Here is a 20,145-nt window from a genome sequence, read left to right as displayed (position 1 = left end):
AAACTAAAAAACAAATCACTTCCCTTTTCAGTCATAAACCTACCAATCCTTCACTCAGCCTTTCAGAGTATATAAGAACTGAATTTCTACTGCATAAAAACAAGTAGAAAAAAGCTTCATTAAAACAAAAAAAAAAAAAAAAAACCATACACACAACCCTGATGTATGTTTGTTTTTTTAACTTTGCATATTACCTGTAACTTGTACAGAGGGCTGCCTGGGAGGAAAAATAGAGAATGGGAGGAAAGAAGTAGAAAATGACAGCTGACAGGTAGACAGGTGAGCAGAAGAAGCTTAAACTTCTTACAGAAGTCAGAGGATAGATTCAAACAGGGCAGTGTTATGTGATGCTCTGGGAAATCTATGTACAGCTTACAGAGGATGTTCGATATCATGAACTCTCTGTGTGTATCTATATCAGAATACAAACTCCATTTTGATTGTAAGGCTGGTCTGTGCTTTCTCTGCTGTCTTTTTACCTCCATCTTCGGATGAAATTCCAAGGGACTAACTAAGGAATGGATCAGTTGCTGGGAGACTATAATCATCTGATGAACCTGATCAATGGGTCACCTGACAAAGGGGACAGAAGGTAATATAAAAAGGATCTCCCTTCATCCATTTCAAAGGGGGGAAAAGAAAGAGAAGGAGATGAGGATGATGAAAACGACAACGGCTAAACTAGACTCCATGTTTCAGAAGAGAAGTCATGTGCAGAAGGGAAGAGGAGAGAAAGAATCCTGGACTCCTTAAAAGACACTGACTTAAGCCCAAAGAACACTCAAGTGGTGACAAAACTGAGGCAGGGAAATGCATAAAGGCATTTTATTGTTTTGCCTATATCTGTATATATCCTCTGCAATCTAAAGTAGAGTGATTGGTTTTGGAATCTTTTGCAAAGTCTGTGTGTTATATGCTTCAACTATTAGGTGTCACTGGAGAAGAAAACTGTAACCCATGTTGCCCACAAAACTGCATCTCTGGGCATGCTTAAGGTATTGGGGCGCCCATGGAAGGGTCAGTATTAGTTTGAGAGATTAGGGCAGATGCACTGTGAGGTCCCACTTCCATGAAGGGGTGACAGCCTGTGCTCAGGAAGTGTGCCAGAGCCAAGGAAAGGGACCACTCTGGAGCCTATTCAGGCTCGGGCAGCTTAATATACACAGGTCTACCATGGTGGGACTCAAAACAGAACAACTTGATGAGTGTCCAATCAGGGGAGCTTTACCAGAACTGTAACTCACTATTAGAGTTGCAGGGAAGACAGAGAAGCCATTTTATAAAGAATGTAAAATGAGATACAGGTAGGCCAGAGAAATGAACAGAGGAGAAGTGACCAGGTGTGAGCAAAGGTTACTACAGTAGAAATGGAGAAGAAAGGAAAACTACAAGATATAGTAACAACTGGGATGTGGGAAGGGGAGGACAGAGGAGTCTAACACCACAAAGGTTATGTACATGGACAACAAAGAGGACAGCAGAATTTGACTGTGATATAAAAGATAGACCAAGAAAAGGGTTGGTTGGGAGTGAGGAATGGAGAGCTGAAGGAGAGGAGATGCAGGGTTTAGTATGTTTATTTTCATTTGGCAATGAGATATCCAGGATAGTTTCACAAAGGGAGTTGGAAAGGAAGTTGAAAAGATAAGGTAGAGATAAAAGAAAATAAAACCAGTGATGACAAGAGAACCAAATTAAGTCACTGCATCCCAGTTGTCTGCTTGACTCATAATACAAAGGCTCTGGACTAACATATTTAGTCACTGTTGGGTGTTTAAAGTTTTTGAAACATACCTTGCAGTTGCTGAATTCGATTGCTAGCTTCACATAACCTTTCTTCTGCAGAGTATCTTTCAAGACCAGCATCTTTTCTGGCAATGACCAGTTCATACTCCAGGCTTTGTCGAATGGCCTCTCCTTTCTCAACTTCAGATCGCAACCTAGCAATCTGGCTTTCATAGTTGGACAGCTAGAAAAGGAATCAATTTCAGAAACTATTAATGTATATATTAGTAATTATAAAACTTATGTATTAACTTTTAAAAGAAACACTAATAAAGGATTTTTCACCCAGGTCAGATTGACAGTGACCATGGGGGAGAGCAGTAAGTGGGGAGTTCGTCTTTCTTTGCAGCATGTGAGATTATCTAGTATATCTTACTTAATCGATTCCCTGCCATTGCAGGGGTCTCAGGCATTGGTGCATCTTTCTTCCTCCTGTTCTCTCCCTGTGGCAAAACACAGTCTAGTCTCCTGTGCGCTGTAATACTTTGGTCTAATTTCCGCTGTTGGTTTAGTGTGTGGGTGCTGGGTGGGATCAGTGGCCGCATACAAGAGGTCACCCGAGATGATCTGGTGGCCTCTTCTGGCCATAAACTATGAGATTTTTAAAAGATTTTCATTTAAGTCAAAGACAAAATACTTCTTTGGCTTCACTAGTGCAGGACTGGGCCCTAAGGGTATTGCCTACACAATGGTTGGAGGTGTGATTGCAGCATGGGTTTACTCTTTAAACTATCTAGCAGAGCTAAAAATATCAGCACAAGCTCCCTAGGGGTCCTGGGTACAAACCTGTTTTGCTAACCCATACTGAAACGTGTGCTGTAATGTCTTCACTGCTATTTTCAGCTATTCTAGCTAGATTAACACAAGTGCAGTTATGCCAACATGTGATGCAATCACATCTCCAATAGCTGTGTAGACACACCCTAAGATATCAATGAATTTCAATGGATATGTAAATGTAAATGCAAGGAAATGCACATTGGAAAACATAATCCCAACTATACATATAAAATGATGGGGTCTAAATTAGCTCTTACCACGCAAGAAAGAGATCTTGGAATCAGTGTGGATAGTTCTCTGAAAACATCCACTGAATGTGCAGCAGCAGACAAAAAGCTAACAAAATGTTGGGAATCATTAGGAAAGGAATAGATAAGAAGACAGAAAATATCATACTGCCTCTTTACAAATCCATAACATGCCCACATCTTGAATACTAAATGCAGATCTTGTTGCCCCATCTCAAAAAAAAAAAAAATTGAATTGGAATAGCAACATTGGGAGCCCCAATATAGATGGGTTGGTAGCCATCACCAAGGTTTTCAAAAAATGTAGCACGAACTTCTCAGAGTAGAGCTAATCAACAAACAGACCATTGGTAGCTGCAAACATGTTTACTAGGGTTCCCTATATTCCTATTATTTTGGGGTCTGAACCAAGTGATAGCAATAGTGGGATACTTCTAGAAAATGTTTCAAGTGTAGACAGGTCCAAAGTTGATTACCACTGCTGCTATATTCCCTGGTCAAGTTACTTTTTAATATACATGCATCATAGTGCTAAACTTGATGTTCAGGTAAATTTTAATAGATTTTTTTTAAATCGTCTCTTGATTTCTCTACTGTTCCTTCATTTCAGTACTTAGATTGCAAAATATTTTTCAAGCATAAGATTTTTTTAAAAGATAGAGTGATTTCACTTCTGCCCTAAAAGGAAATATGCATTAAACAACACATGCAAGTCAGTTGACAAACATCATCATCACCATCTTCTTCCATAAATGTTATTATTAAAATATTAGTTAAATGGAATTGCAAAATTACACAAGCTGAGCAGTTGCAATCATTTTAAGGGGTTTCCTATTTGGAGAGTTGTGGGGTGTTTTTTGACACCAACTTAATTTACAAAGTTACAACTGACTTCCAGCTGGATTAAAAACATAACCTGCATTCAAATCCTAATGGCTTGCAAAATAAAAAATAGCTTATTAAGAAAATTGACTTGAGTTGTACCTTATAATCATATATACTATTAGGCAATCCCACTCATTGAATTATTAGCAGAGGCAGAAATCCTCTACTCTCCTCCACCTGGAAAGTGACATGTAATATGATCCCACTTATAATCACTAACCATTACAGCAGCCTTAGAACTGTTATTAAACAAAGTGAGAAATTCCATACAAGGTTTGTGGATATAGTTAAGTAACAATTTCCTCTGATTCTAGAAAGAATTCTTCATGATGCATTTTCATGCAAAACAACAATTCATGTAGTCAGCATTTCATTCTGTTGTGATAACTGGGTTGCTCAGGTGCTTCTAATTTCACGAGGTTGCACTGAACTTGCAAAAGCCTTATCTACAGCAAACAATCTTATCATTTAAACTTGAAAGGGAGGGATGGCACTGGTAGCAAACTGAAAGGTTTCAAACTATCTACACCAATCAAAATTACCCTGCTTCAGGTTTACATATTTTCTGGGTGTATGGCTCAAACCCAATATGTTTCAGGATCATGTACCACATCAGGGCTCCACAATTCACTTTGTTTGCACTACCAGTAGAGTACGAAACAGAGCAGATCAACACTATCACACTGCAAGAGGGACTGAGAAGGAGAGGAACTACTCCTTCCTTACTAGTTAAACAAGGTTTCCTCACTTACACGTCAGTCCTGCAATAAACTTTATGTGGGTAAACCTCTGCACACACACCAATCCTCTGAAATCAATGAAGCTCTACATAACCACATGCAGAATCAAAGTCAAATGCTCACAGATACAAAGCGTGCACTGCTATGTGATTTCCCTTCACTTTTTGTTTTTAAACAAGTCAGCCAAGTCTCCAAAGTACAGGCAGCAGGGCTACAAGTATTTTAATACAAATATTTTGATTTTTTCTAGGAATAAAAACTTACATCTTGGTTATGTTTAGTGGTTATGTCCAGTTTTTCTTTTTTGGCTTGTTGGAGCTTCCTTCTCAGATCTTCAGTAACATCCAGCTCTGACTCACCACTGTTTTGAAGTAGCCTCAACTCAGTCTGGATACAATGTAAGCTGCAAAACAAAAGTATATTTTAACTATCATTGCTTTCTTGATTGTAGCAACTTTTGTTGTTACTGACTTGATCCATCCTGTTAGAAGGACACTGCAAAGGCATCAATCCTACCATTTTAAAAGATGTCCAGCAGATCTCCATTATTTTGTCTCACTGGAGTCAAAACAAATTTTTTTTTGTTTACCATAAAATGCTATCTTACCAGCTACAAAATGTTGGTTACACCATGCACCTTCATCTATCATACTACACTACACATTTGCAACCATTCATTCCTTTCTGTGTCTCTTCTTCACACTTGCAGTCCCACAAAAAAGATACGTGTTTGGGGTGCAATCCTGTAACATGGTGAATACTCTCAACTCCCCGGTCACTTCAATAGAAATGGAGAATATTAAGCATAGAGCAGGATCAAGCCCTTAGTGACGGAGGCTTATCTACACACAAGCTGTACCAATTTTACTAAAATCGGTCTGGAAATGGATGTTAACTAAACTGGTTTAGAAACTCATTCCACTTAATCTGTACAGTCCCCTCATGTGGGCACTCTAGTCTAGAAACTGATTTTAATATTTAAATCAGTTTAAATCTGACAGTTAAATCAGTACAACTATTTGTCAAAGGCTTCAGTAGTTAACTGCTCCCACAAAAAGGTAAACAACCAAGACAATTAAAAATAAAATACACTTTAAATGGAAATAAGGCCACAGCACATACAAAAAAAATCTGTTCCCCCCTAAAGTAACCTACAAAAGTTTGCATAATTTTCCATACAATTAGTAACATTGAAGTTTTGTCTATTTTGGCCTAAACAAAGTATTTAAAATATCACCAAAACTGCTATAGTTTTAAATATTAAACATAAATAAACATTATCCTGTAGTATTATTTACCAAACACTACAGCTTCCATTGAATGAGAACTAGAAAGAGAAGTTTACTGGTATAATGTTATTGTTCAACCTGAGAACATGAAAAACAAAAACAGTATAAAAGTTAAACATTAAGTTTCTTTTTTAAAATGTCAAGTTTAATTGTTTCAAGATGTTACTAGTAATTTAGACAAAAATCTATTATTTTTAAGCATCCAATTGTCTTGACAGTGTCCCATATATATTTTAAGATCTAATATTTATACAGTGTCCATTGTGCTGATATGAAATTAGGCCAATTGTGTGTGTCACAGATAATCATTCCTCTGGGTGAAATTTACTTAATAAATAAGGGAGATAATGAACATTTGCAAAACTGCACCTGGATCTAGTACAACAGAACCACAACAGCTACATATTGTTACTATGGGAGCTATACCCAAAGGAACAGAGAAGACGAGGTAAAAATGAGTCAAGGGGCAAAAACACAGAGACAAAAAATTCATAATGTAGCTTAAAATGGAATAACTTAAAATGTAATGTCTAATACAAAAGTATCTCACATTTCACAGCCATTACAATAAGAAGCTATGAGGATGGGGAAATTCAAGTAGCAGTAAGAAGGCTGTGATGGGCCAGAATTAGTAAGAGCCACTGGGAGGAAGTTGGCAAAACCCTGATGGCTGTAGGTAGCATAGAAAAGTTGGGCTTTTGATGTTTCTAAAAAGAGATGGGGAAATCAGAGATGGTTGGGAGGCAGACCATCTCTTGGACACCACCGCAAAGGATCAAGCTCCAACTAAGAAAATGAGGGAATGTACGATTGAGAGGAAACCAGAAAATGTAGGAAGCTAGAGAAGTATGGCATAAGGGGAAAAGAGACAATAAATTAGATAAGAGCATGGCTATATGAGTTTTAAAGATGAGAAGAATGATTTTGTAGCAAATACTGATGTGGATGTGAACCCAGCAGATGTCTTACAGAAAGGGTGTCACAGGCTGCTGGCCCTTTAAGGCAAATCAGGCTCAGACTCACCTGTGATGGCTCACCTTTCCCCCCTCCACCACAGCTCTCTCCCCCCATTCTCCTCCCCAGCTGATCTTAATGAGCAGGGGACCAGATGGCCCTGTTTAATGATTAGGCCAAGCTGGGCTAAAAGAACTACAAGAATTCAGCTGGGAGAAGAAAATTGCAGAAAGTAGACCCTAGAGAAGAATAACTCAAGTACTGAACTTGGAGGAGAATTTAGGACAGCTGCAGGAGAAATGCTGGCTCCTGTGACTGGCTCTGGAGTAAGGGAGACACCCCCTGACAGAAAAAGCCCTAAGAGTTGGAGCTCTGTAGGAGAGAATGAGAGCTGAACCAGGGGTCAGGGGCAGAAGGCCTTTTTAATGTTGCACTTGAGACTATTGTCTAAGTTTGAAACTAGCACCTGTCTGGTTGGTACTGAGAGGGAGAGAGAGAGACAGAGAGAACCGAATGGGAGAATTTCCCTGAGAAAAGAGAACTTGAGGCAGGTCACTAGTGTCACAAGGGGTTGCTACAGAAGCTCACTCTGCCACAAGGGATCAAGGAATCACTGGTGTGTGTACAAATGAAGAGTCATTAATTGTATTACAACAGTGCTAGAGGCTCCAGTCCGTATGGGAACCATTCATTCCTGCCCTGAAGACTTTAGAATCCAGTGGCAAGATGCCACATGTGGGAATAGAACCCAAATGAAGTATTAAGACAAGGCTGTCAGTAACAGGAATACATGGCCGTTTCAATATGTACCATTATAATGTGAATTAATTATTGCATATACAGATGAGTTATGGAGAACACTTCTAAAAGTAGGTCTACACTGCACACTTATGGCAGCAGCAACATATAGGCTATGTGCCTCATAGCCTTTCCCTGGTGCTGGAGTCTTTCACTGCACAAGGGAAAGGCTGAGGCAGCAGAACACTATAGTGCTAAAAATAGCAGTGTAGACCGGGGAGGCACTGCTTGGGTGTGCAGAGATCTCTGCAAGGTACATATTCTAAGTTTCTGGTGTGTCTTTACTCTACTCGCCTAAGCAGTGACTCACCGTCTTCACTCGTATTTATACCCATGGTAGGCAGCCATGCAATGTATGTCCTCTATATGCTGCCATGAGGAATGTACAGTGTATACATACCCTAAGATGGTGAAGAGTGGAGGTGAAGAAGTAGCCAAGACACCTGTAAGGGGAAGAAGAGAAATAGTAGAGCATCCCTTCCCACTTTCAGAGGAAGGGAGGTCTCCCAGCAAAAACGGAGAGAGAAAAGAATTAACTTAATTCACATTTACAGTGTGGCTCTCTGCCTCGCTCTAATGGCTAGTCCATGTATAGATGTCTGCGTATGCTATAGCCTTTGATCTTAATAAACTTTCTTTAACCTAAACAGTCAAGGTTCCTGCTTTTAGATCCAAAGGTTACGTGAAGTTCTGATAACATAGTAACCACATAATCAGAACTTCAAAATGTTTATGTAGAATAGAAAAGTTTTCCTATATTATATACTTAAGTTTAAGTTTCAATAGTATGGTCCAGATTAAATGGAGCAAACCAATTTACACCAGCTTGGGATCTGGCACATTATCTTTAAAGGCTTCTACATTTTTATGACATTATTAATGTTTCAGTTTTTAATTTTAGTTTTCTACTGGTGGTACTGTAAAACTGTCTATAGAGAGAACACACTATTTAAAAAAAAAAAAAAAAAAAAAAAAAAAAGCATTAATTTTACATCTTTGAAGTCAACAAAAAGGCTTATGCATTAGCTTTTGGGAAAGCCATTTTCCCCAAACCCTCCACTAGCCAGCAGCAGATGATGAAGAGGTTGTCTAGAACACTTAACATATCTACACTGCCAAGCTCTGATTCAATAAAACATTTAATTACATGCTTAGGTGTTTTGATGAATTGGGGCCTAAACACACAAACAGCAAAACCAGAAAGCAAAAAAACCAAAACAAAACAGAGTCAGACCCGTGTGGCAAAGTTGCAAAGTTTTATATTTCATGTTTAGCCATTATAGCTATGGAATAAATTTTTGGAAGTACTATAAAAACTGATACAGCAGCAGAAAGCAAATATACTAAATTTTTATTTATGATATTTGCTACATTGTCTCTGAAATCACAATTCCACAATCCAACAATGAGCTCTTCCATAGCCAAATTTAAGTCGATTGCCATGAAAATCAAAATATTAGCCAAAAAATTAATAGTTTTTTCCCCTTCAGAATGGCTTTAGCCTGAGCTGCCTTCATTTTCAAAGGTTTCTCTCTGAAGATGCTGCAGCAAAACAACTAAGGCAGTAAGGTAGCAACTCCTAATATTTATTTTAAAATGGATTAAAATTAATGTATTGCTTCATACTCAAAATGTAAAAAAGTCAAACAACCTATTAACACTGAAATGGATTTTTTTTCTGCATAGAGCAACAGGAGAAATTGTGCAGATACAGAAGAACATATGCCTCAGGTATGCAATGGCATAAGAACTATGGCATAGTGTCTAGCATACAAGACTTGCTGATATTTTACAACATCCATGCACCCCGTTGTGGAAGCTATTCCTTGTACACGTATAGCTGATGAACAGAGGATTCTAACTAAACCAGTGACAGTATAACTAGTGGTGATAACCAAAGTGCATGTAAGTGGTAAGGCTGAACACAGCCCTCTCCCCCATGGATTTGTGTAAGAACAAACAGAAGCTGATTGTTGCTATCATCATAAAAGTAATTAATTGTGAGATGACTGTCTAGCCTTGTTCAAAGTGTTCTTGCATTATTTAATATTCCTGATGGATAATCACATTTAGAAAGTATGTTTTACCAAAGTCATATACAAAATACCATCCTTCACACTGTCTCTAAAATTCTTTAAGAAAAACAAGAGCAATTGAACAGCAAAATAGCTACTGAATACTACATTGCTGGGTAATGAGAATTTACCACTGGCAACTCAGCAAATCAGTAAGTTGACTTTCATTAATTTGTGTACTGCAAACATATTGGTTACAATATTGTAAAAGCTGTCTTAGGGTTTTTCTTCAGACCTAATAAAAAGCTGTGCAATTATAACTATGTCACAACCAGGAGATTGATTTTTCTTCTACTTGTTAATTAGCTATGGGATTTTTCTAAACTCTTATAGCTAAAGGGGGATTCTGCATGCCTATCCTAACCAAAGATCATGTTTCAAGGAAAAAAAGTCTACCACACAATTCTGGTACTACTGCCAAAGTAAATAGCGGTCCATACCATCAGGATTTAAAAGGCAATATCAAGTCCCTAGGATCAATAATATTAGAATGAATCAAGATTCTCACTAATGATGGTATTGTTTCAAGATATTGTATACTCAACAAGACAAAAACACTGATGTGAATGATAAGGGCCATATCCATGACCATAAGTCTGCAAATGTGTCCTTCCTCTCTCCCTTCTATGGCATGCATTTAAAAAGAAATGATTATGCATTCCACTTTTTCAAAACAAACCAACTGGAAGTATTTGAGAAACCAGTAAATTATTTGCTTTCTCAGCAGGCAATCTGCATTGTTTACTTAACTATAAACTAAAGGCAGAAATTTTCAGAGGTGGTGCTCACTATTTCTGAAAATTAGATCCAAAGTCAGTCTAGGTACAGAACTTTGACAAATGACAGATATACCATAGCTTAATTTATCAAAACAAAGGGCTTTTATGCCAACTGTTTGATTCTGTCCTTTACACTCCCTTGTATGGCAGTCCATTGCAAGGATGCTGACAGAGCATTTCTTGTTTGAATTTGAGGACCCTCAGCCCCATGGGACATGCCTGAAAGTTTTCAGAAAGACAATTTAAGTTTCAATTCAGTACACAACCTCACTGTATATATTCTTCCCAGTCCCCAAAAGTATCTAGGACTAGTCCTACAATTAAACAAATTATACAAAGTGTAATCAAATGCCATCTTGTCTGACAAAGGAAAGACTTCTGTAACTCAGTGCAAATGCTCCTAACTGTATTTGATGACCCCTTGCCTTTTTAAGTATCTTCTGTGCTTTCCTAGCATTTCTTGCACTTAATTGGAGATATCATTCATGCCCTTTGGCCTGGCTGTTGTCAAACATGTTGTACCAGGTTAGTACAAATTATTTATATGTATTGTATAAGTTTTGTTTTCTTAGCATCTCCAAAGATTTGTTTACTTGTCAAATCTACAAAACAATGAAAAATTCTCACAGAAAGACAATATATATTACTGGATTTTAAAATAAGGAACCGAAGCTCACCGTTTGATTTCAGGAATAGTGTAACTGATCGGAGGGGTAGAATTCATGATGACAAATCTCCAGCTTTTTAATCAATAGTTTCTGGATAATGAACAATCTTCAGTTATATTCTTTTACAGAAACTGAGACACTTCAAAGATTATGCTTTTCTTTGCATCATATGGATACATTAAAACCTATAATATTAAAAAAAGAACAGTTTATTTCTCATCATAACAAAAGGAATTAACTGTATTTACTCACAAATAGTTATTAAATAAACAATGTAAGCTTTAGGCTCAGTCATGTAAACACTTATAACCAGACATAGCTCCACTGAAACCAATTGGAGCCAGGAGAAAGAACTACACCCATTAGTAAGCACTTGTAGGAACAGGCCCTTAATGCATGTTTTTGAGGACAACATTTGATTCTAAATTTGCAGTAGAAGGAGAGTGAAACACACACAATTGTCTCTTTGTAGATTGAATCTTGTGGGTTTTGGGTGCTTTTGTTTTTCAAGTCACAATATAATAGGCCCCATGGTAGAACAATTTTAAGGTAGGTCAACATTTAGGCCTTCACTGTGCGATAGTGGCCCTTTACTTAGCAAGTCCTCCTGCCATTATATAACATAGAAACCTGACGTTTCTATTAATTATTGCACTGGGAGATCATTAAAAACTATCAACTATCTTGGATTACACAGCATCAAACATAATTAATATAAAGACCCCGTTAGCAAAAACTGGGCATGGAAGAAATCCATGTTTATTCTCTAATATACAGTATAGCAACATTAGAGACACTTAATACATCAAGTATATTTACAACACAAACATTAAAATATCACCACCCAATCTGAAAAAGCCAACTCTTATTGCAGGTTGAAGAATAAATTAATTTACAGTTCTTTTGGCAATTCATTGCAAGACAGCATGAGATAAAATCGTGAGCACAGGCTAGATTCAACAACAAGATTAATTAACCATGAAGCTTTGCTTCTTACATGCCATGTTAGATGGACTTCCATAACTAGGACCTAGCTTGCAACCCATTTTTACCATATAAATGTTGCAGACAGGTGTTTGCCATAATCTATATACATTTGACCTAACACAGAAGTCTTCAGTTCTAAAAAAACTGGACTATTTAATAACTTTTTATTTATTACACTATTTTGGAAGCTTTTTAAAAACTGAACATGATTTCTTACCTTTTTTTAATTCAATCACACTCTGTAGTTTGTCTCCAGAAAACAGAATCTATTCCTCCTCCCCACTCCCCCCAAAAAAATCCTATGACTTTTATTTATTGATTCTTTATTATACTGATTAATAACAATTTAGGGCCAATTCTTTTACACTAGTGTATATCTAAAGTAACTAAGTTAAATTCATTGGAATTACTTGGGTGTAAATCTAAAGCAAATGAGATCAGAAATTGTCTTTTATTTTATTTGGCTCCAGTTGCTTTATCAAACATTTCAAGCTATGTAGTTTGTTTGTTTGTGATTTAGAAGTTCTTTCTAAGCATATACATGTATTTAAAACTCATATATGTAACTGGTGTACAACTGTCACTTACAAGAAGGCTCCTCATCCAGATTAATACCATCCCTTCATCCCACCTGAGAAAAGAGCTAAATATGTAATAAATATTTTTATAACTATAACACACTGTCTATGATACAGTTGCTAGACACTTGTTAAAACATAATACATGTTAAATTAGCAACTCCAAAATAGACAAGGTCATTGAGTCACTTGTCTCTGAACCTTGTAAAGTTGTGTTAGTATTCAATCCTTCAAAAACATATTACCAAGTATAATGGTAAATAACAGAAGTAGTCCCAGTGAAGTCAACAGGATTGCTTTCCATAGTAATTAGTAGTAACTGTATGAGAAATTGGACTCTTATTAAAGCTTTAACTAGCCCTTAACACACTGCCCTGCATACAGAGAAGCAGATTCCCACACAGCGTCCTTTATATTGCTTCAGGGAGGAAAAGGGCATATGATAAGGCACCTTTTTAGAAGACACTCCACATCCAGCCAGCTACACTGGCCAGCGCATGGAGGATGGGTTCCTTGCCTCCACCTGCTCCTTGCAAACAAAGTTTGGGGTTTGTCAACCCAAAGACACTGCCCAGGCTGGTGTCTTGTCTTCATTCAAGACAGACAGACAGGGTAATCTTCTGGTCACCTTCAAGTGGGTGATCATGATTACTCAGTAGAAGAAATCGATAAATTACCTAGCTAGCATCTTTTGCAACATCAGAGGCACATCAGAGTGCTTATTGGGCCCTGAATCAGGGTGTTCAACCAAATCTGAGGTCAAAGCTACTATCCTCAACTGTTTAGGGATCTCAGGAATAGTAGTACTAAAACATGGCTCCTAATCTTCCCCTCTCCCATCCTAATCCCTTCCCACTGCATCTTTTCTCAATCACTGTGTACAATACCACCAACCTGCCTGTCACTCAGGCCTGTAACTGGGGCATCATCTTTGGTTCCAACCTCTCTCTAGGTCCTCACACCCAGGCTATGTCTAAATCTTGCAGATTATTTCTGTACCTGTAAAATACAGCCGTTCCTAACCATCCCACAGCTCAAACTTTCATCCAAGCTCTCATCATTTCTCATCTTGATTACGTCTCTTTGGCCTTGTCAAATACAATCTTGTTCCACTCATACCCATTCAGAATGCTACTGTTAAGATAATTTCTTAACCCATCACTTTGAACATGTCACCCTTCTCTTTCACTCCTTCCAGTAGCTCCTGCATCTTTATTGAGTCAAACATAAGATGCTTCTATGCACTTTCAAGATTAATAAAACTGGGACTTTTCAGTTTGGAAAAGCAACGACTAAGAGGGGAGGTGATAGAGGTCTATAAAATCATGACCAGTATGGAGAAAGTAAATAAGGAAGTATTATTTACTCCTTCTCATAACACAAGAACTAGGCATCTTGTGTTAATAGAAGATTAGGGATGGAAGGGACCTCAGGAGGTCAGCTAGTCTAACCCTCTGCTCAAAGCAGGACCAATCCCAACTAAATTATCCCAGCCAGGGCTGTGTCAAGCTGGGCCTTAAAAACCTCTATGGATGGAGATTCTACTAACTCCCTAGGTAACACATTCCAGTGCTTCATCACCCTCCTAGTGAAAAAGCTTTTTCCTAATATCCAACCTAGACCTCCCCCACTGCAATTTGAGACCATTGCTTCTTGTTCTGTCATCTGCCACCACTGAGAACAGCCTAGTTCCATCCTCCCTGGAACCTCCCTTCAGGTAGTTGAAGGCCACTATAAAATCCACTCTTCTCTTCTGCAGACTAAACAAGCCCAGCTCCCTCAATCGCTCCTCATAAGTTATGTGCTCAAGCCCCCTAATCATTTTTGTTGCCCTCCGCTGGGACTCCCTCCAATTCATCCACAATGCCTATTAGCCAGGATATGCAGGGATTGCTGTTTGCCAGAGGCTGGGAATGGCTGACGGGATGGATCACTTAATGATTATTTGATTCCCTCTGAAGCACCTGATATTGGCCACTGTCAGAAGACAGGATACTGGGCTAGCTGGACCATTGGTCTGACCCGGTATGGCTGTTCTTATATTCTTAATTTGTCTTGTGATTTACAATCCATATACAGTACTAGGTCCTAATTCTGTAAAGACTTATCCATGTACTTAACTTTACCTAAATGAATTAGACTATTTGCCATGCATAAAGTTAAGCATGTGCACAAGTCTATGCAGGATTTTGGTCTTAAAATATTGGAATAGGTGTTATTAGTATATTTAAATTACAAACTTTAACGTCTAATCAGCAGATTCTACCAAATTTATCTATAGACTTTACTACTGCAAATAATAATTTTCAGTGCAATCTATAAAGGAGGCTAGTTATCCTTTCACTGCAGTTATATATCTTACTGAAATATTATTTAAATACACCTGTTAATAATCCAAAAGCAAGTGACAAAAGTAAGGAATTTTTAATATGAGTTTTTAATGACAGCATCCCTTTAAATAAATGAAAATGCCTAGAGATCTTTTGAGTTTCAGCAATTGTTCAAAATGCCACATTATCAATATTCAGACCACATAATAAAAATCAGAGCGACAGATTTTTCCAAACAAACATATTTATAATTTAATAAAGCTCTCTTGCTACTTCTGTGTATATTTGAGCAAGAGTCTATCAATGTCACACCTGTAAGGCAGCTCTACCTTGTCATTTTCTGAGCCTCAGACAGCCTGATCAGCAAACACTAGAATACAAAATCATACAAAATGAGAACAACAGTGCTCTGCAACTATGCAGTGAACATTCTAAGAATTACCATAATATTTTTAGGAACAGCTGTAATTTATATAAAACCCACCAAAATAAGCAGCTCCTGGCTCTACCCTGATTAGAACTGGTTATTTTGTTTTCTATTGTGTAGAGCAACATTTTAGGAAAACAAACTCTGAACTAATATACATCCAGCATTTAACTGATGTTCTTTATAATCCAATTACAAGTTGCCCTCCTCCCATGAAAACTCCATTTTATTGGAGGGGAGTGCTCAGTAATCTAAGCATTAAAATCCAAGACACAACTCCCTGAAAACACAAGTTCAGCCCCTGCTATTTTCCGTTTTCTTCACTGCTCTATGCACCAGCTTGTTGCCTCCCACCCCAGACGTGGCTGCATTTGAAGAGGGTACTACACTTTGGAATTACTCAGGATGAGAGGTGCTGTCTACGTCTAAAACGTTATTAAATCCTAAATGTATTTGATGAGAAAAAGAGACTCTGGGGCGCAAGATCCCCGGCCAGAGAGACATTAAAAAGAAATGGCATGTTCATAAATACTCATATTGATGATGCGCTCCTCTCACCCTCTGCTCCCCAACACCTCCCTCTTCCCCCCCGTATCCTCGCCCCCTGCTCCACCTGCTCTCCATTAGTCTCCTATCCCCCCGCAGCCCCCTGCCCCCCACTACCATCAGCCCCACCCCCAAAGCCATCACTCCTCGCCCTGCCCCTCTCCACAGTCTCCCCACCACTCCTGCTTCCCCAGCCTCCCACCTCCGCGGGGTAGCTGAGCTCTGGTCCCTCCCCGGCGAGGAGCAGCAGTGGCCGGGAGCTCCAGGCCAGGCCAGGCCGGCCCGGCAGTGCAGCAGAGTCTGAGCTAGGTGCGGACGGGTGGGACGGGCTGAGCGCTAGGGCCCAGCGGTGACAAAAAAGAACCCAGGCCGCTCAAGGAGCAATTTACAACGGCCACTTCCGGTAACAACACCACGGCGACCGGAGCCCCACCCCGCAGCCCCGGCGCGGTGCTTCCGATTGGAAGGACAGAGCATTGTGACGCATCACGCTCCAGATGGGCGGAGACAGAATACACGGTCTTGGTCTGAGTCCGGCAGGATAGAAGTACGCATGCGCAGTAGGCGTGGGCGAGTGGCGTGGAGACCGCGAGGTAGAGAGAGGGCATGCGCTGCGCACTGGGTGCCTGTGGGGCGAATGTGAAGGGGGGGTGGCTGCTTTGCTCCTGTCCCGCTCTGAGCCTTTAACTCCCGCTCTCCTTGTGAGGCAGGGCAGAAAGAGGAGCAGGGACTGTTTGCTGGCCTCATGCATTGGGCAAACGGGGATGGAGGGAAAGAATCCTGCTGTACGAGAAGAAGGAGAGAAAGGAGGAAGGGAAAATGTCAAGGGAGAGCATGAAGCCATTGGACGAAGAACAGGGAACGCAGGAAAGGATGTTGGCCATGATGCAGAAGCAGTTTTCTGAAGAACACGTGCAGTGTGCTCAGTGCTCACGTGTAACACACCTCGCCCCAGGCAAATAGCCTGTTGGACACAGGATGCTGGGAGAGACTTTGTGCTCCCCTGACTTCAAGGGATAGACAGTTCCTACCCCTCGCTATTCTACCTCAACATATGGAGAATAGCTACTATCCCACCTCTTTCAAATTAGCACACCCGTATATTATAGAGCGTGGTGGGCGGAGTTAAAAAAAATCCCCTACAGACAAGCCCTTTGCAGGAGTTTGCTGCTTTGGTTCAAGGAACGCTTTCACCCAAACAGATTTCTTTGAGAGGGACAGAATCAAACGAAAATAAGTTTTATAATGACTGCTGAATTGCAACATTAAATGTCTTTTGGGGCATGTGCTCTTTACAGTTTTTTTTATAGTGAGTTTAAATTATGATAATTGCCTTGTGGGATTTATACTTCTATTTGGTTTAGTGTGGTATGTGGAACTGTTAACTCTGGCTATATTAGAACAATGTTTTAATGTTTGTCTTTTTATGTTATTTACCTAAGAATGCATAGCTATGATAATCTAGATATAATATTAGGACTAATTTTGAATGGCTTACCAATTTTAATTCACAACAAAGTTGTGAACCTGTTCACAAACAAAAATAAACTCTTTATTCCTTTCAGATACTAAGAAATATTTGATGTTTTCACTTTTTATATAACTTTTTAATCTATTTTATTTCTTGGCTTTTGACCACTTTTGAAGAGGAGGCCACTTTGCCTACAACTGAAATATATCTAGTCAGTTTTTTAGTCAGAAACAAAAAATTTTTTACACCCACTCTATGCTAACTTTGCACAGGTATGAACAACTATATGCGGCACAAGAATGAAGCTATACAGTAATTCAAATTTCCAAGAGATTACAGATTTTAAAAGACTACTTCAAAAGATTGAGAAAGTGGTAATGTGCTCTAGAGACTCCAAAAGCATAATATAAATACTAACAAGTGAAATTATTAAATCTGATATGGAAGACAAATGCAGTTATACAATTAAATAGAAAAAAAGTTTAGCCAAGGAAATTTCCACACCCCTCTGTGGTGTAGGACAGCATAATCTTCCATATGTAAAATAAAATAATTTTAAATTAGTATTTTTGTGGTACTTAACACCCTTTCCTTTAAAGGAAAATCTATGAAGATAGCTGGAATTAATGTGGGGGAGAAAAGAATGAAAGGTACCTTTATCCATGTTGGGTGGGAATGACTCCCAAGCACAAGTCAAGGACTTAAAACCTAATTATGGCTATAACAAAATTGAATATTATAGGTAGTTCCACTAATTAAGATGGCATGACACTTCCCATGGTAAGACCGTTTTCAGTTGCTTATAGGTTTGCCACATTTTAATTATTTGGACTGAAATCTTTCAGGGTGTTTGCCTCAGGCTGAATTATTATTATTTTAATTTTAGCCAAACAGTTTGGCTGTTTTTAAAGAACGAGGCTATGAAAAATACATTGTTTTCCCATGGGAAAAAATAGCGGTGACCTTTGTTGATTAGGGGCCACTACTGTCCTGATGCTTTGGAGGAGGGATTTGAAATTTGACAGAGAGGTGGCCTTTGCATCAGTGATCTGCCTTTTGCTGTGTCTGTGAAAATCTATCCAAATCTGGCCATGTTATAAGCCTATGTAAATTGCAATTTGCCCATGCTGCTCAGAAAGGATTTCCTAGAGTCTAACACCTAAAATTTCTGAAGAAGCTGTTGCATTACAGAAGGACTTTCCTGCAAGTGTGGTTCTGGGCTGCTGTGGGTCCAGCTGGATCTGGGCACCACAACTGAGAACAGGGATCCTCTGTCTCCTGTGCTCTGAATACCTCCACAGCTGAGCCTAGACAGCATGGAGGAGGAAATTCCCTGATTCAAATGCAGACAAGGATAAAAGACTGAGCTGGAGGATTAGATTGGGATAAGGAATCTGGGGTAGGAGGGATTGGGACTGGGAGGCTTGTAGGTGGGAGAGGGAAACTGTGACTGTGGGGAGGAAGGGGCAGCAGGACTTGGACTGGCCAGCAAAGAGACTGTAAATTAAGTTATATGCTCAAGAAGGCCTAATTAAGGTTTCAAAGGCAACCTTAATTCTGGCGTTTCTTAGCTTCTGAGTGTTTTTTTTTTTTTTTTTTTTTTTTTTTTTTTTTTGCAGCCTTAATGTTCTTTTGTTTGTATGGCTATAGAGTTTTTCAGATATAAAGAGGTGGCTTAACTCGTACTGTTTTATATCTATTTCTGAATGTATGAGATCTGGGTTCTGTTCCTAGCCTTGAGCCACAGTTACTCTGTGTCCTTAGGTCAGACACTTAATTCCTCTCTGCTTGTTTTCCCACCTGTAGAACAGGGCTATTGATAAATACCTACTTTTGTTTCATGTATGTGTGATATTGACCTGTGAAGAGTGCCAGTATATGCCCTCTGGACTGCTTAAGACCTTTATTTAGTGATTAAATGAGTTAAGTGGTACAGCCTTCAGCTAGCCATTTCACCTTAATTGCCCTTTAGTGATATAAAAGTGCAATGTATTGTTATGTGAATGTTAAGATTGAAGTGTTAAATATTCAAGTATCAGGAGATTCCAAAATCAAGACTGAATATGAAATCTTAACTCCTCACATTTGTTTGTTTAAACTATGTAGATTTTGCACGTTTCTCTGGATCATCTGGTATCAGTCACTGTCAGACACAAACACTGAACTGGAAGAACATTACTTTGTTCTGGTACAGCATTTCACATGGCTCGTACCACACAATGCATATAATATGGCCCCTGAACAAACTGATCATGATTGTTAGATAAAGGAGTAAATACAGACATGCTGTAAAAAAAGTAGGAAGCATTCAAAAGTTTGGACTTAATCAATACTTATAACCTCTACATTGACCACCTAGCTATATGCGTGCACATCAGTAAATCCTGCACACTTGTTCACTTAAGGACTTGGTGGAAATCAGGCCCAGAATTGTAACTGAGTGCAGAGTGCCAAACATAATTAAATGCCCTCACCTAGGTCTCCTGAATGTTATACTAACAGATTAGTCACAGCTGGCTTTGAGTTATCTGCAGCATCATGTGCTATCCTTATGTCCCAATGCTGTATGCCAGTCATTCCTAAAAGCTGCTTGTGTGCAAAGCAACTACTTTGAATAGCTTATGATTTAAACGGCAAAATGACTTGAGGGGGACAAAGGTGCTCTGCTCTGAGAGAGCCCTAGAAAGGACCCTCACTCCCAGCAACAGCCTAGGTCTCGTAGTCATTCTCGTCGCGTGCTAAGGCGGCGTCTTCTTACGTAAGAGGGGCTCAGCCACCTGCACGGGGATAGCTGGCAGAGCCTAG

At 39.1% G+C, this 20,145-nt stretch overlaps 1 protein-coding gene across 4 annotated transcripts in view; it reads right to left on the bottom strand.

Moving 5' to 3' along the window:
• Positions 1-16,290, bottom strand: part of CCDC171 (coiled-coil domain containing 171) — a 189,762-nt gene extending 173,472 nt beyond the window's left edge. For all 4 annotated transcript variants that reach the window (XM_067553117.1, XM_067553118.1, XM_067553119.1 and 1 more), the window contains exons 1-5: positions 16,072-16,290; positions 15,209-15,266; positions 11,011-11,186; positions 4,703-4,841; positions 1,795-1,969 (exon numbers count right to left, since the gene is read on the bottom strand). In XM_067553117.1, the coding sequence (XP_067409218.1) occupies positions 1,795-1,969; positions 4,703-4,841; positions 11,011-11,057 (361 nt within the window). In that variant the 5' untranslated portion in view covers positions 11,058-11,186; positions 15,209-15,266; positions 16,072-16,290. The remainder of the gene's footprint in view (positions 1-1,794; positions 1,970-4,702; positions 4,842-11,010; positions 11,187-15,208; positions 15,267-16,071) is intronic.
• Between the last annotated feature and the right edge of the window lie 3,855 nt (positions 16,291-20,145).

The sequence above is a fragment of the Emydura macquarii genome, unplaced genomic scaffold (genome assembly GCF_026122565.2).
Source record: "Emydura macquarii macquarii isolate MOO-44397 ecotype Brisbane River unplaced genomic scaffold, CSIRO-AGI_Emac_v2 contig_1451, whole genome shotgun sequence".
NCBI lineage: Eukaryota > Metazoa > Chordata > Testudines > Chelidae > Emydura > Emydura macquarii.
Note: the sequence above shows the minus strand (reverse complement) of the source record. Positions and strands in the feature narration are given on the sequence as shown.